Source organism: Equus asinus, chromosome 4 (genome assembly GCF_041296235.1).
Source record: "Equus asinus isolate D_3611 breed Donkey chromosome 4, EquAss-T2T_v2, whole genome shotgun sequence".
Taxonomy (NCBI): domain Eukaryota; kingdom Metazoa; phylum Chordata; class Mammalia; order Perissodactyla; family Equidae; genus Equus; species Equus asinus.
This window is the reverse complement of record NC_091793.1, coordinates 69,531,162-69,546,860: the sequence shown is the minus strand read 5'-3', so window position 1 is coordinate 69,546,860 and position 15,699 is coordinate 69,531,162. Positions and strand designations below refer to the sequence as shown.

The following is a 15,699-nucleotide window of genomic DNA, read 5'->3' as shown; positions in this document are numbered from 1 at the left end:
GTCACATCTTTTTCTCCCATGTGGGATGTGTATCCTGTGAGGGTAGCTATTTTTCTCGAATGCCAGGGAGCTGTGGCAGAGCGTGGCTGTCCAAGAGGTTCCCTCCACAGCCCTTCATGCTGGGAACTCCAAAACAGTATTGGATTGTCTGTGGGAATCCTATGACTCAACATGCTTTGCTTTCCTTATCTGATCACACTCTCCAGCATCCCACCAAGTGATAATTCTGGGTAGATCTGATTAATGGAAAAGGAAACAAGTATGAAAGACCAGAAAGTGGATCTCTGGATCCAAAGCAAAGCAGAGACAAATTGGCTTGAGCAAGTGTCAGCCTCCTTAGTTGTCTGGGGCTGTGGTGCTGGGGTGGGGGTGCGAGTTAGGAGCTACCGTAGTTCTGAGTGTGGTCTCATCCTCTGCCCCTGCTTCTGGCTTTGTCCGTGCCTGAGTTGGTTGTTTGGAGGTGGGGTGGAGTGGAATGATGGAAATAAATGGAAGATGCTGACAACAAAAGAATGTCCCTTATTTAGATATTCTCAGCCACCCCTATCCTGGGCAGCCACTTCCTAAACGTGTCCTTTCCTCGAGCTGGCTGCCCTCCGTGATCAAGCATTTCTTCCTGTCCCTGTGGGAGCACCATGCAGCATGCCACGTGTCTACTTTCCTAGGCAGCTAAACCTTGCCACGTGTGGCTGTGCTCTTGGGGAAACACAACTACTGTCCAAAAACTGCTTTTGTGATGTAGTGGCTCTCTCTGGAGAGAGAATGGCAAGCCTGACAGATGGCAGCCCCTCCATGATGTTCTTCAGTAGTACACGAATTGAATGAAGAGCCAGGGGAGGACAACAAAAGCTCTTATTTGACTTTGTGTGCTTACCCTCAGAGCACCAGAATCTTCCACAGGTTATGGGGTGTGGGTGTGTATATGTGTGTGTTTTAATTAACTGGAGTTTAAGGTAGGGAGAAACACCTCCTTTTGCATATCAGCCCAAAAGAGCTGGGAAACATTTAATGAAGCCCATATGTCCAGTCTTCCGGTGTGGAAGAGCCTGTGAGTTGTGATGCCCAGCTTTGTGGTTTGCTAGCTGTGGATCAATGGGAAAATTACGTACTCTCTCTGAGCTTCACGTTCTGTCATCGTGGCCAGTACCAGCCACCTTGTAGCATTGTGCGGATTGAGAGAGAGAATGTTGTGAGTGCCAAGCTAACCCGAAGCCCAAGGCTGTGTACTCAGTACACCCTGTTCTCACATCTGAATATTTTGGGGATGCTTTTTCATCTGTCAGTTGAGGGTTATGCTAGGGGTTCTCTGTGGTTCTTCACCTTTCTCTGGTCTGTGGTGCAAGAAGCAGGGAAAAGAATGACATTGAGATCGATCGCTAGAACCAGGTGGTTTTGGGGATAGCTGCATTTGTGTTATGTTTCGGGTATTTACAAAGCACTCTAGTACATGTGGTTTCATTTGCTCCCACAGTAGCTCTGTGAGGTGAAAGGAACTGACATTCTCAGTTTCACTTTACATGGAGAGGGAAACTGAGGCCTGAGGCTCTGAAGTGAGGCTCCTCCTGCACAGCTGCTCAGCTCTCAGACGCTAAGCCAGTTGCTTTTGCTATAGGACAGTGTGTGTTGATAGCTTGTCATCACGTGGTCAGTTCAAGGACAGTGATTTGGGTTCACGAGTGGTGCCATCTCTGAGTTGGCCTTCACCGCAGTGGTGTTTCACCCCATCGGCTCACGTTTCCTAACTTTCTTCTGCAGTGGCTGGTGAAGCGAGCTATAGAAACAAAAGAAGAGATGGGTGACTACATCCGCTCCTACTCTGTGTCCCAGTTCCAGAAGACCTGCAGTCTCCCTGAGGTCAGTGTTCTCATTTTCTTTTCTTGTCCAGCTGAGAGCATGGGTGCACACTTAGAAGGAGCAGAGTGAGCGCAGGGTGCCCTGCACTCCCACCCCCATATGGCATCTCTGCCTCTGCCTGGGCAGCACTGAGACTGGGCCTCCTGGGTCTCTAGAACTGCCTCTTTAAATGGGCACTGAGTGGAAAGCCCTATGGTTTTGTCCTTTTCTGTCAGTTTTGATACTTGATCCAGAACTTTTATTAAATTATAGGAACATGAGTATATTTTTTGTATAGTCATATAAAGCTTCTCAAGAGACCACTTGCCTAGAACATTCTTAGAGTAACAGTTGGAAGGTAATCACAACAACAACAATAGCTCATCACTATGAAATGCTTACTACATTCTAGCCCCAGCACATCACCTGCCTTCTACTCTTTAATCCTCATGGCTGCCCCCTGAGATAGGTGTTTCTGTCCCTGTTTTACAGATGGAGAGACTGAGGCTCAGAGGCTAGGTAACTTGCCTGAGGCTTCTGAGCTCCTAAGGATTTGAAATGAGAATACTTGTCGTCACCACTGCACTCAGTGGTCCCCGTTTTTCTCTCTGACTATAGAGCTCTGTTTTGGAGCCAGCTGCAGAGGCAGCAGCTTTTTCCCATGCAGAATGTATTCCAGTTTCTTAGAAAACTGAGACTGGTTCAGGTGAGGTAGTGACGGGAGGTCGGTTTATAGGCCAACGTCTGAGCAGTCCAGTGCGTTTCAGTCTTCGCACAAGATTTGTTTATTCCTTGTTTTGTCTTACAGGATGATGACTTCCTCAAGAGAAAAGAAAAGGCCGTCAAGACTGTTGTTGACCTCTCAGTAAGTTCGCCTGTCCGAGTCCCTGTGTAGGAGAAGAACGTAGGTTCACAGCCTCCAGATAGCCCTTTGGTTTAGTCACAAACACCCTGCTCCCTGAGGCTCCGCCTGCTGGGGCTGCCCAGGAGCTGGCCTCAGGTTGGGGTGTGAGGGAAGCCCTGCCTTCTGTGCCCGCTGTCTGGACCCGGCGTTCACGGGGAGAACTTGCCACGACCACTGCACAGTGTTTTTCTTAGTTTCGGTTTCAAGGGAGAAATATTCCAAACTCGTAGCCCTTCCTTGTTTGTCCCAGTGCAGGTATAAACTTTGAGTAGCTCCAAAGAGGAGATGCTGACCTGGAGAGGGTAGATTGAGGTTGCTGCCCCCATGGTGGCTTTGGAGAAAGAGTAGCTTCTGTGGAATGTTCTGGGATGGCCTCTGTCACCATGCGCAGCCTGTTGTAACCTCTGGGAATCTGTATGCGTGTGCCCACTTCTCTAGCACAAGGGGTAGAGGAGCTTCGGGCCTTTTCAGAACACTCTGGGCCAGAGCCCAGCAGAACCCGGTCAGCCCGCCCGCACTCACCCCCCAGCCTTCCTACCTGAACTGATGGGAGTGGAGCCTCAGTGCCAAGGTGCAAATTCTCTTTCTTCCGGAAATAATACATCATGCTGTTTTGCCTGTTTTTCACTTTAAGAATAAGTGTGTGGTCTCCCAAAGTGATTATTCTGAAAAGAGTAACAGTCGTTTGATGATAAAAGACATAAAGTGCTTGTTTAAAACAAAAAAAGTCTTTGTCGCTTTATAGTTGTCATGCGTATTTTTTCCCCTGTTCCATTTTGGAAATAGGAAGAGTGGAAAACCTTTAAGATAGTTAGGCTGTGAAGCCAGATACAATTGTAAGTTTGGTGGCAGTATTAAGTAACAAAAAGAAGAGGACATGCTATGACAGCAGAGTAATTTTTTTTCCTGGTTATGAAATAGGTGTTCAGTTTAGAATATCCTTAAAGTGTTTTTTTAGAAAAGGTTGACAGCTACAAGGGAAGAAACTCAAGCTTAATTTCACAAGACTGAAGCAGCCACTTCTGATGGTTGGACATGTTTCTTTCATATTTTTAATGTGCATTTTTATAGAATTATGCTTTAAATATAATTTTGTAGTGTTTTTCACTTACCAATATGGAGTTTTTTGTTTTTTGTTTTTTGTTTTTTTTGAGGAAGATTAGCCCTGAGCTAACCTCTGCTGTCAATCCTCCTCTTTTTGCTGAGGAAGACTGGCCCTGAGCTAACATCTGTGCCCATCTTCCTCTCCTTTATATGTGGGACACCTGCCACAGCATGGCTTGCCAGGAGGTGCCATGTCCTCAACCGGGATCTGAACCAGCAAACCCCAGGCCACCGAAGTGGAACATGCAAACTTAACTGCTGTGCCACCAGGCCGGCCCCCCAGTGTAGAGTCTTTTGTATGCTGTTAAAGACTCCTCCTAACAGCGTTTGTCATTACAAATAATAACCACTTGATTGGATATGCTGTTGCTTTCTCTTCTTTTAAATGATGCTTCATTTCTGGAAAGATACGAGAATCAGATGACAGCCTAGCTCTGATACAGGGAATTGGGAGCTGGGGCGGGAGAGGAAGGGAAATTCTCTTTTCCCTATAAACCTCGTAGTATTTGAATTTTATACCAAGTCTGTGTATCACCTATTCAAAAACAGAAAATAAAAGTAAACTTTTTAAATGAATGCTTAGTTGAATATCTTCCTGTGTAAATCTCACTCTGAGCCGTGCGTGGTGAGTGGGAAAACATTACGGTTTTCAGCCTTATCAGTGAGAATAGAAGGCCAGCATAGCTGTCGGTCATCCTATCAGTGGAACTGGGACTGGCCTCTCTGTACCCATCAGACATTTCAGGCCTCTAGAGACACATTATTTCTTCTTCTCATTTGCAGTGGAGTTTTTAAAGAAAATCATCTGCTTGGTAATGTAACTGTGTAGAATTTAAGGAGACAAAGACAAAAATCTGGTGCCCAGATGTTGTTCTAAGCATTTATATATAACTCATCTAGCCTCACAGCAACCCTAGGAAAAAGGAGTATTTTTTTTTTTTGCAGATGAGGAGACTAAAGCACAGATAGCCTATGTATGTTGTCCAAGGTCACATTGGTGATGGTGGAGACTGCAGGCAAACTCTTGTACCCACTATGCTGTGAGCTTCTAGAGAAAACGGTGTTTGCAGCTAATGAGAAAATAATATCAAGAAAAACAAAAGCGGAAAAATATTTGCAAGTGTCTTTGATAATAGTTCAAATTGCATAGTTTTTTTCTCTTTTTATGTGTGAACTTACTCCTCAATTGTCTGTCAGTACATTTGTAGCAGGAATGATAAAGAATTTTTATGGAAGGCCAGACCTGGCCTTTGGGCTTTGTTTTCTTCTTTCCCTGTCTACTGAAAATTCTTCTCACTTCCAGATTCTGTCTTCTTAGGTTTCTTAACTGATCTGTGTTGCTGTTAACCTCCATCCCTCCTGCCCCTCGCTTTTGCGAGTGCTTCCTTGCAGCCTGGAAATAAAAGTCCCAGAAGCTTGCAAGAGACTCCAGGGCTGCACTGCATGTCCCTGGCTTATTCTTGTGAATCAGTGTAAGAAGTGGAGCAGCTTGCTGTTTGTTATTGTTGTCACTGTCCCCAAGGAAAATCCTTCCCTTGGTAAAGGTAATGAAATCCTTCCTAGATGGCCAGGGCTTGTGGCTCTTCACCAGTCTCAGGCCCTGAAGGGAGTTTTCTTCTCCTTCTAGCCTTTTCCCAGTACAGCCCTTCAGATGCCTCATCAGTGTTTGTAACTTGCTCCTTATTGACAAATCTGGAATCTCAAATTTAAATTATGAATGGTAAATTGAGGATTAAAATGTGGCCAAACATTTTAATATAGGTGCCTGGTTTCTAGACCCAGCCTCTAATAAAATATGTATTTAGGGGCCGGCCTGGTGGTGCAGCGGTTAAGTTCGCATGTTGTGCTTTGGCGGCCTAGGGTTTGCTGGTTTGGATCCTGAGTGTGGACATAGCACCACTTGGCAAGCCATGCTGTGGTAGGCGTCCCACATATAAAGTAGAGGAAGATGGGCACACATGTTAGCTCAGGGCCAGTCTTCTTCAGCAAAAAGAGGAGGATTGGCAGCAGTTAGCTGAGGACTAATCTTCCTCAAAAAAAAAAAGTGTGTAGTTGCTATTTATTGACTGACGGCCTCTGAGGAGCATGGCACCTAATTAGGCATTTTACACATGTTATTTCATTGACTCCTCACCAACACTCAGGGAGTTCTATGTTATTATTTTCATTTTAGAAATCAGTAAGTTGAAGCTCAGAAAGGTTAGTAAAATGCCTACATAGTTGCAGAGCTAGGAAGAGGCAGCCAGAGTTTGATTTTATATCTGACTCCTCAAATACAACAGATGTTGGTGCTTTTTCCAGTTTTCTCCCTCTTCACCTGGTCTCTGATTTCTCACGTATTGCTGGCCCCAATTTTGTAGTAATGTTCTTGACATTTCCACACTCTGGGCAATTATTCTTCTGGGTCCCAGAGACTCAGACGCATCCAGAGTGGTTGGGTGCTCTCCCACCACCACTTCGGTTCCTTGTGGGGCCAAGTCCTGTGACTTTTCCTATTTGAAGACCCCTTGTCCAGCTGGACAATAGATGCTAAGTGGAGATTGTTGTGTTGTCTTCTTTTTTCATCTATTAGCGTGATACTGTTGTGCCTCAACCAGTAGGCTTTTACTTACTCTTGTTTAGATATGACCTCTTTAAAAAAATCAATATTAAACATTTTAATGTTTTTCAAAATATTTAGCTTATTCTTATCTTTAGCCATCCTTATAGGACTATTCCAGTCTTTGCATTCATGCTTGGTTATGTAGCCCAGGCTTTTTTTTGGTGCATGACTTTTTGTTTTAAAAAAGCTTGTTTTTCTTTTGTACTGGTACTCTAGTAATAATGATAAAAAACTAGAAATTGGAGGAAAAGTACAAAGACTGAATCACCCATGATACCACCAGCCAGGAATACTCACTTCTATTCCAAGCATGAAATACAGGGTTTACAGCTATCAATATAGAGAATTAGAGAGAAGAAAAACTGGTATTATACTGTATATTCTGTTTTGTTGTTTGCTCATTTTGCTTAACAATGTAATTGAAGATATCTTTCCATGCCAGTAAATATGCCTCCATAGCTGTAGTGGCTGTGATCGTTTTTAGTGGCTGTTGAGCATTCATTGTGTGGTACTAATTAACTAGCTTAGTTTGTATCTTTTTTTTTTTTCTTTTGGCTATTATGTAGGACATCCTCATGGCTAAATTTTTTCTTTTATCTTTAAGTATTTACTTAGGATACATTCCATGAAGTGGAAGTGGGTCAGAGGTTATGCCTAAAGCTATTAGTACCTCTTGCCAGATTACCAGGCTGAAAGGCTGTTGTGAACTTTAACTTTTGAGCTCATCACCTGGGATATTCTCTTTGTCTAGGCCTTATTTTTCTTTCTCCTGGGAATTATTCCCAGTGCTTCTGCTTTTTTCTTTGAAATGTGTTGGTGTTGACTTTAAACAATAGACAGCCAGTTATTTCTCCAGCAAAAATGAGTTTATTCGGGATCAACAGAGAATTGCAGTTAGGCATCTGTCACCATGGTGAACCACTTGCAAGGTCCAAGCAACAAGGGGAGGAGAAACTCTTTCATAGAGGGGAAGAGGATGTGGGGAGGGCTAATGTAAACAAAGAGTCCATTGGAGGAACTCAGAGTTCAAAGTGTACTGGCTTTTCACTGGCTGAGTTGTGACACTCTCTCACTGGCTGTGACAGTCTCTCATTGGCTGGACAAGAAGAGGAAGTCTTTCTTCTTCCACGTGGGCTCGACCATTGTTGTAGGGTGTGAGAGCTTCCCCTTCTGGCCTCCTGACTCCATTTTAAATGAGGTTTCTATTGATTAATTTTCACATTTTTCTCTTTTGATCAAGACCTTTCTCTGAAAGCATCGCTGATTGAGAGGTTTTCCTGATTTTATCGGCCTTTATTCCTGGTGCTAAGGAATTTTCCTGGGTGTCATGTCCCACATCAGAGGGAAAGTGCACAGGTTGGAAACCTATTGAGGTCACATTCAAGTAACAAGGAGGAATAGGAGGGAGAATTCTCAGGGTGGTTTTTTTCTTCCTTAAGTCCATATCTTATCAAGATCATAGGCATTGGAGGTCATCTGAAGCGTTATGTCAGCATCAGAGGTTTGGCAGACAAGCTCCCAGCAGGCCTAGTCTGGAGATCTTGGGAAAGCTGTCTCATCAGATGTCATCTGCTTTAATTCCAGGAAATCTTTACTTTCAAGTCACCAGATGATGTGCAGGTCTGGTCAGGGTTTGGTGGTTTCTTTAGATGTGTCACATGAATCCAAGAGTCTATTCCAAGAGTTTTGTGGAGGAGGGGTTAGTTAGCAGTACCTGATAGGGGCCTTTCCAGCGAGGTTGAAGAGAGTCCTTCTGGAGGTGTCTTTTCTAATAGATGGAATCTCCAGGGTGCAAGGTGTGATGCTTAAGGTCTTGGTCTCGCTGGAGCACACCGTGAAAAGATTGCTCTACCAGAACGTGCTTAATTTTGTTAGCATCTGTTAGACCTTTACCGTGTTGCAAAGTACCTGACAGGTAAAAGGGGTTCCTCGATCATCATGAAGTTCCAGAGGAGTTCCTCAGGTGGGATCTCCTTTCCAAAAGGATCTTAGCTACAGAAGAGGCATTAGCCTGTCTGCAAAGGAAGGCTTCAGTGCAGTGAGAAGACACAGACCATGATTAAACAAATTTATATCCACGAGACAGGGGAAGTTGGCTGAAATTCATTTGCCAAACCTCGACTGGTTCGTTAGACCATTTAAAATGTCTGGGAACAATACAAACAGGCTTCCCTGGATTATATTTTGGACAAGTGGAACAAGTGAGGTATGCATTTCTTGTGGCCTTGTTTCTATTTCCCCACCAATATTGATTCATGAATGCTATCACTTTGTCAATAGACAAGTGGTTAAATGCATGTACACTGTTTAGGAGGGGGCATTCTGGAGTACGTGGTAGGACTTGGTTGGTATTTAGTTTGAACCAGAGCTTTCTCTTCTCTTATCAAACCAACAACTGTTGAATTTCCACTCTTTTTCCTCTTCTGAGGCCAACTGTTAGGCTTCTCTAGCCAGTTTTGCTAAGTTATCGTTTGGGGAAATATCCCTTTGGATCATGACAAAGGCTTGGCTGCTGTTGGTTCCTTTAAGGGCAGTATTCCTTGTGGAAGTTTCAGCAAGGTGATTTTCTTTTGCTTCCAGAGATTCAAGTTTAGAATGCCGCGGTATCTTGATAATAGCTAAAGAGCAGGTAAAAGTATAGCATCTAATAATTTCTGAATGTAGGGGCCATTTTTAAGTAGGCAAGCCCCATTTCTTTCACAACATTCCAAAATCATAAGCTTACTCTGAAAGTGTGTCTACTATTAGTATAAATGTTGGCAGTTTTGCCCGTGGCTAAAGTACAAGCCTGTGTTATAGCCTATAATTAGACCTGTTGGGCTGAAGAAGCCATAGGTAAAGTTGCTGCCTCAACAATATCAAAAGGAGTTGCAATAGCATACCCAGCACAGTGTTGGCCATTGTCGCCTTTTAAATAAGAACCAGCAGTGAACCATGAGAAGTTGATGTTACTTGGGGGAGTTTCCTGAGATCGTCATGAGGGGTCAGGAGGTGATCTGGCGGTGTTAAATTGTCACGAGGGGCTTTGTTGGTACTGGAGGGGAGAAGAGTAGCAGGTTACGTTTATTACAACGTGATAGAGTTACATGAGAAGCAGTTACCAAAAGGATTTCATAGGAGATGAGGCAGCTGGCTGAAGTATGTTGAATGTGGTGAGAATTCAGGAGGGCTTCTACTGCATGAGGTACAAAGATAGTTGAAGGGGATCCCACAGTTTCCTTGGTGGCCTTGACCTAAAGGGCAGTGGCAGTTTTGGTTCTAGGACAAGGGGATATCCCCTTGCTACAAGGTCCACTTGCTGGCTATAATACCCTATGGGTCCATGGTGGTCTCTGTTTCTTCATGTGAGTACCCCAGGGGCATTCCCTTTCTATTCATATATAAAAAGGAAAAAGGGAATCTGATAGTTGGGATGTCCAAGGGCAGGTGGGTTCGTTAAACTCTCCTTTATGCCTTAAAGCCTATGTCATCCTAGTCGTCTCACAAAATTGAGTTGGGGTTTTTCTTTAGTAAAACATACAGAGGTTTGGCCATAAGAGAGAAATTTGGAATCCAATTTTGGCAGTAGCCAACTAACCCAAGAAAACCTCACAGTTGGTGCTTAGTTTTGGGTTTTGGAAACAGGACACTATGAAGCCTATCTGGATCTAGGTGTGGCCCTTGTTCTGATATCAGATGCCCTAAATATCGAACCTGGGTTTGGGCAAACTACAATTTTTCATTAGTGACTTGTGTCCCTTAAAGGCTAAAAGCTTTAGTGATTGGATGCTGTCTTCCTGTGAGGAGGCAAGGGAAGATGAGCAAAGAAGCAGATGGCCCACATATTGCAGCAAAGTAGAACCCCTAGGGAACTTTCTATCGTCCAGATCAGCTTTCAGGCTTCGTGAGAAATGGGGACTCTCAGTAAAATCCTGAGGTGTTACTGTACAGGTGAATTGTTTTCCTTCCCAAGTAAAGGCAAAAAGGTACCAGGTAGCTTCATCAACCAGAAGACACTAAGAACACAGTGCACAAATCAGTTACATAAAGGATTTACTTCCACTGAGAATGGGTGTTAGTAGCATATGAAGGTTAGGAACAACAGGATGTCAAGGGATAACAATGTTGTTTATTGCTTGGAAGTCCTGGACAAATTTCCATGCTTGGCCCTTGGCAGAGCCTGAGACAAAGAAGCCGGGAAAGAGGAATGTCAAGTTTGGGAAGCCATTTTATCTTTCTTTAATCATTTGTTTGCCTCATTTAATCTTAAATTTTTATTTTGCAAAGAGGCAATTTTAGCCTTGTGATAATGTTTGGAAGCCTCAAAATACCATTCAAAATAGGTATTGCATTCAGTTTTGGAAATTATGGAGTTATGGTTGTCTGATTTGGTTTTTAAAAAAGTAAGTTTGGAGAGTTCAAAAGTTCCCTATAATTGCCATTGGTGTTCTAAATTACCTTTGGTTAAGTTGATCTGTTTAGTTAGAGACGTGAATGAGTGAGGACTATGTTTTTTTTGTTGTTGTCATTGTTATTGTTTTTAAATATGGCGTATGAGGGCAATCTTACGTTTTAGTTTCTTTTAATTTTTTTTTTAAACTTGATTATCTTTGAATTATTATTTTTTTGGCAGGGGAAGATTCACCCTGAGCTAACATCTGTTGCCAATATTCCTCCTTTTTCCCTCCCCAGAGTCCCAGTATATAGTTGTATACTCTAGTTGTAAGTCTTTCTGGTTCTTCTCTGTGAGCCGCCACCACAGCATGGCAACTGACAGACAGATGGTGTGGTTGTGCAACTGGGAAGTGAACCCAGGCTGCTGAAGTGGTGAGTGCTGAACTTTAACCACTAGGTCATCAGGGCTGGCTCAGAACTATGGTTTTTAAATATAAAATCAGCCAGGGTCCCTGTGCAACACAGGGGGCCTCAAAATGTGTTCAAACAGCCTAAACAGCCTGCAGGTTTAATACCAGCACAATTCTAAGAGAACAGCTTAATCCGGGGTGGGGGGGTGGGGAGTGGCGGGGGTCAGCTTGAAGGCCAAAAGCACAGTTCCAGTGGAACATCCTAATCCAAAGGCTAAACAGCCCAGTTCCAGTTGAACAGCCCAGTTCCAAAGGAATGGGGCCGAAGGCTGAACAGCACAGTTCCAATGAAATGATTCAGGATCAACAGAGAATTGCAATTCAGGATCCACAACCATAGTGAGCCCCTTGCAAGTTCAGAGCAACAAAGGGAGGAGGAACTCGTTCATAGAGGACAAGAGGAAGTGGGGAGGGCTGTTGTAAACAAAGAGTCTATTGGAGGAATTGAGAGTTCACAGTGTACTGGCTTCCATGGGCCGAGTTGTGACAGTCTCTCACTGGCTGAGCTTTTGCTGGGCAAGAAGAGCTGGTCTTATTCACTTGGGCTTTGCCATCATTATAGGGCATGAGAGCTTCCTCTTCTGGCCTCCTGACTCCATTGTAAATGAAGTTTCTGTTTATTAATTTTCACATTACTTTCTTGTCCTCTCCATACCTCCTTTTCACAGAATGGCTAGCTGCTTTGCAGAAGGCTTGCTTCATAAGAGGTGGTATTTTTCAAAGGACGTAAGAAAATGAAATTGTTGCCACCCAGGACAAGCCTCCCCTTACCACCTTCCACTTTTGCATCATCATAATAATCGCTCATTTGTCTCAGTGTGCTGCTGTATAGCTTACTTCCTCCTTTTTGAGCTGTCAGCCTTCCATGTTCATGAAGTCTCTGTCCTGTGCAGCGAAGTCTATTACTCTCTCTTAACCTTGAGTAGAGAGTACCTGTGAATTTTGACCCAAAACCCCAAAAGATATATTCATTTATTATTTATTGAGCATTTTTTGGTAATGTTTAGAATTGTGTATGAGAATAGAGGGGACAGGAAAAAACAAGACTTTTTAGAGCTTCCAGTCTAGTTGAAAGGAAATGCATTGCTGAACTTACTGGATCATCTAAGAAACCAGGTCATTTAAAATTACTACTCCACTGTGTTCTTCCATAGGGCATTCTGTGAGGAGGGCCTCTTCATTCAGCAAATGTCTGATAAAAATATGCAAAAAATATATGTCTTATCCTTTATTATTTGTCAGATACCGTTAAATATATTGATTGATTAATCCTCACAATAACTTTACTTATACCTGTTTTACAGATAGAAAACCAGAGGTTAAAATAACTCGCCCTAAATCAGACAGGTAGTGAGTATTGGAGCAGGGACTAAAACCTTATCTGTCTGACCCCATGTATTCATTCAATAATATATATGTTTTAAGATTGACATCTGAGCTAACATCTGTTACCAGACTTTTCTTCTTCTTCTTCTTCTCGGCAAAGCCCCTCAGTACATAGTTGTACATTCTAGTGGTAGGTCATTCTGGCTCTGCTGTGTGGGACGCTGCCTCAGCACGGCTTGATGAGCAGTGCTAGGGCCGCGCCCAAGACCCGAACCAGCAAAACCTGGGCCACCGAAGCAGAGCACGCGAACTTAACTTTTCGGCCACGGGGCCAGGCAACCATTCAGTAATAGTAATTGAGCACTCACTGTGTGCCAGACCACATTCCAGGAGCTGGAGTAAAAGCAGGGACATTCCAGTAAGAGATTCGGGGTTTGGGGACCACAAGGTGGCAGTAGCGCACACAAGCTTTATTTGGGCTGTGCTTTGACAGGTTTGCATGTGCGGTGAGGGAGTCTCTCACAATATGTGGCCATCCAGAGGCTTAGGCACAGGGGCCACCATCCAGAAGGGGAAGGGAAGAAGGGACCCCCCCCCCCCGGGGGCATCACAGAGGAAGTTTCAGTGTCTAGGTGATGTTGCTCAGCAGCACAAAGGGAAGTCTCTGGGTTAGAGGTGTCTGAAGGGCTTGGGTTCTTTATAGCCCCAGGACTTATCCTGCATGGTTAGCACGTGCTAGGTGCAGTTTCACAGAGTATGCAATGTACCCAGACTGTAAGTGGCTAAGAGTCTGCTTATTTGGGCCATGTTTAAGACAATTGGCTGTGTAAAAATTTGAGTTTGGCACTGGCAGGCTTTTGAGCCAACAGGTCTCAGACTGCTGTGAAGAAATAAACCTAGGAGCCAACATGCAGAAGCCATCTGTGGCTCATATATATAATGCAGTGACCTGATTCTTATTTACTAAGTTATACTGCTTGGTACAGACTCAAGGAGACCCGAGGCGGGACTTGTGCTGGACCTCAGAGCAGAAGACATGCCTGCAGGGCTCATGTAAAAGAGAAGAGAAAAGAATTAAGGCTTGGGGTGTCTGGAGAAGTCTGCCTCCCCAGCTAACTTTCCTGTCTATAGACATGTTCCTCTCTTCAGAAATGATCGCCGTCCGTCCATCTCTCATCATTTCCTTTGCTCAGTACCCAGGGGCTTTGTTCTGTTTGTTGTTGTGTTATTAATGTGAGAATGAAAAAGCAAACAAATGTATTTGTCTCAGTTATAACTGTTTCTCATGGGATCTTTCAGGACTTTGCCCTTGGTGGTGGAAACATCTGTGGAGCCCCTTTAGGTGGAAGCCAGTTTGTTCACGGGGCTCACGGGCTGAGGCGTGTCTGTTATGGGTTTGCCTGTTGAGCCCTGTGACAGTGAGCTGTTAAGGTCAGTGGAGGCAACCCAGGAGTGTGGCTTCCTGCCGGGTGGGGTGTGGTCTGGCCCACTGGAGCTTTGGAGTGTAGGATGCCAAGTTGGTAGTGACTGTTTCACTGCCTGCTCCTTTAGGTCATAAAGGAGTTGTGAGGGGCAGCAGTCAGGGCTTTGCCGCAGACACTGCCTGGCGCTGTGCTCTGCTACTCCCTCACCCTGGTGTTTGGATGTGATTCAGAGCAGTTGCTCTCACCGGTGAACCTGCTAAATAGAGATGTGTGACTCTCACAGTGCAAGAATCTCTGCTTTACAAAGGACTCCCCTTAATTCTTTAATCCCATGCATGTGTCCTTTAGCATCTACTGAGACAAATGATCAGAACACAACATGACGTGTGGTCAAAGTTGGGGTATCAAACACCTTGCAGAGTCCCAGTTCTGGAGTGATCCTGCCTCTATCATTTACCACCTTTGTCCCCACGGGCAAGCTGTTTAACCTCTCTGTGCCTGTTTCATCATCTGTACAAGGAAAACAAGGATAGCTACCCTCGTAGATGTGAGGATCAAATGAGCAGCACATATAGAGCAGTATATACCTGGCACATACCCAGCATTCAATAAATGATTGCCATTACTATTGCTCCCACTATCAATGGCAAAAGATAAGTTGATTCTGTTTCTTTTTTAAAAACACAATCAAGTGTAAAGCATTTTTTTAATTAATCACAGACTTTAAATTATTGATGGAATTATGTTACCACATCAGTATCTTTGCAGGATTAAAAGAACATGAAGAATGAGAGACTGGGAGTATCCTTCAAGATCTGTTAGTCCAACCTTCATTTTACAGATGAAGAAATAGGCCCAATGAGAGGAACTGCCTTTCCCAAGGTCATAGAGCTAGTTAGTGGCAGAGATGGGACTAGACATCAGTGTTCCTGACTCCTATTGCTGCGAAGGGTGACTTGGCAGTAGTTCTTTTTACACTTGGCCTGGAAACCTCTATAACATTTAGGTCCCTAAGCAAACCATTGTAAAGATCCATGTGGCAGCCTCACCTTGTGTAGTGAGTCTTGTGAGGGGGCTCAGCGGAAATGGCTGGTGGGGGACTAGAATGCCCACCAGAGGCAAGTTAGTGTAGTGGAAAAACCTTGGGACTGGCAGCCAGGGTACGTAGGGCTACGCTGGATACTATTCTAGAGATCCTGGACAAATTATTTAATCTCTGCTTGTTCAGTAGTAACGTGGAGGTAACAGCATCTGCCCTGCCTGTACTTCATAGAGTAATTATAAAATGCAAAAGGTGAGGTGCTTTAAAGTATAAGGAGTGATTACATAAAGGCCAACGTTGTCATTGTTTGCCAGAATAGAAGGTCTTTGTAGCTGTTGGTTTCAGTATGCTCTTGTTTTGGAGTCAGTCTTCTTTGGAAGAATCCAGTTTCCTGTCTCAGGTCATTGACTGTGGTAACTAAGGAAGATAGCAGTTAAGCTCAATAATATGGTACTGCTACAGTAGTCGAGCTCATTGGAAATTAAACCATACACAGTAAGTGACATCATATGGGTTAATTATATTTTCCTTTCCCTATAAATTTGTTTTATGTTATTTATAGTTTCCTATTCATGTAGACACTAGCAGCAAACTAGGGAATGTTTGTGGCAGCAATTATA

General features: G+C 43.8%; 1 protein-coding gene across 13 annotated transcripts in view; it reads left to right on the top strand.

Annotated features, from left to right (window-relative positions):
- Positions 1-15,699, top strand: part of LOC123285344 (coiled-coil domain-containing protein 93-like) — a 157,142-nt gene that overhangs the window by 84,543 nt on the left and 56,900 nt on the right. For all 13 annotated transcript variants that reach the window (XM_070507484.1, XM_070507480.1, XM_070507483.1 and 10 more), the window contains 2 exons: positions 1,756-1,854; positions 2,642-2,698. In XM_070507484.1, coding sequence (XP_070363585.1) covers positions 1,792-1,854; positions 2,642-2,698 — 120 coding nt within the window. In that variant the 5' untranslated portion in view covers positions 1,756-1,791. The remainder of the gene's footprint in view (positions 1-1,755; positions 1,855-2,641; positions 2,699-15,699) is intronic.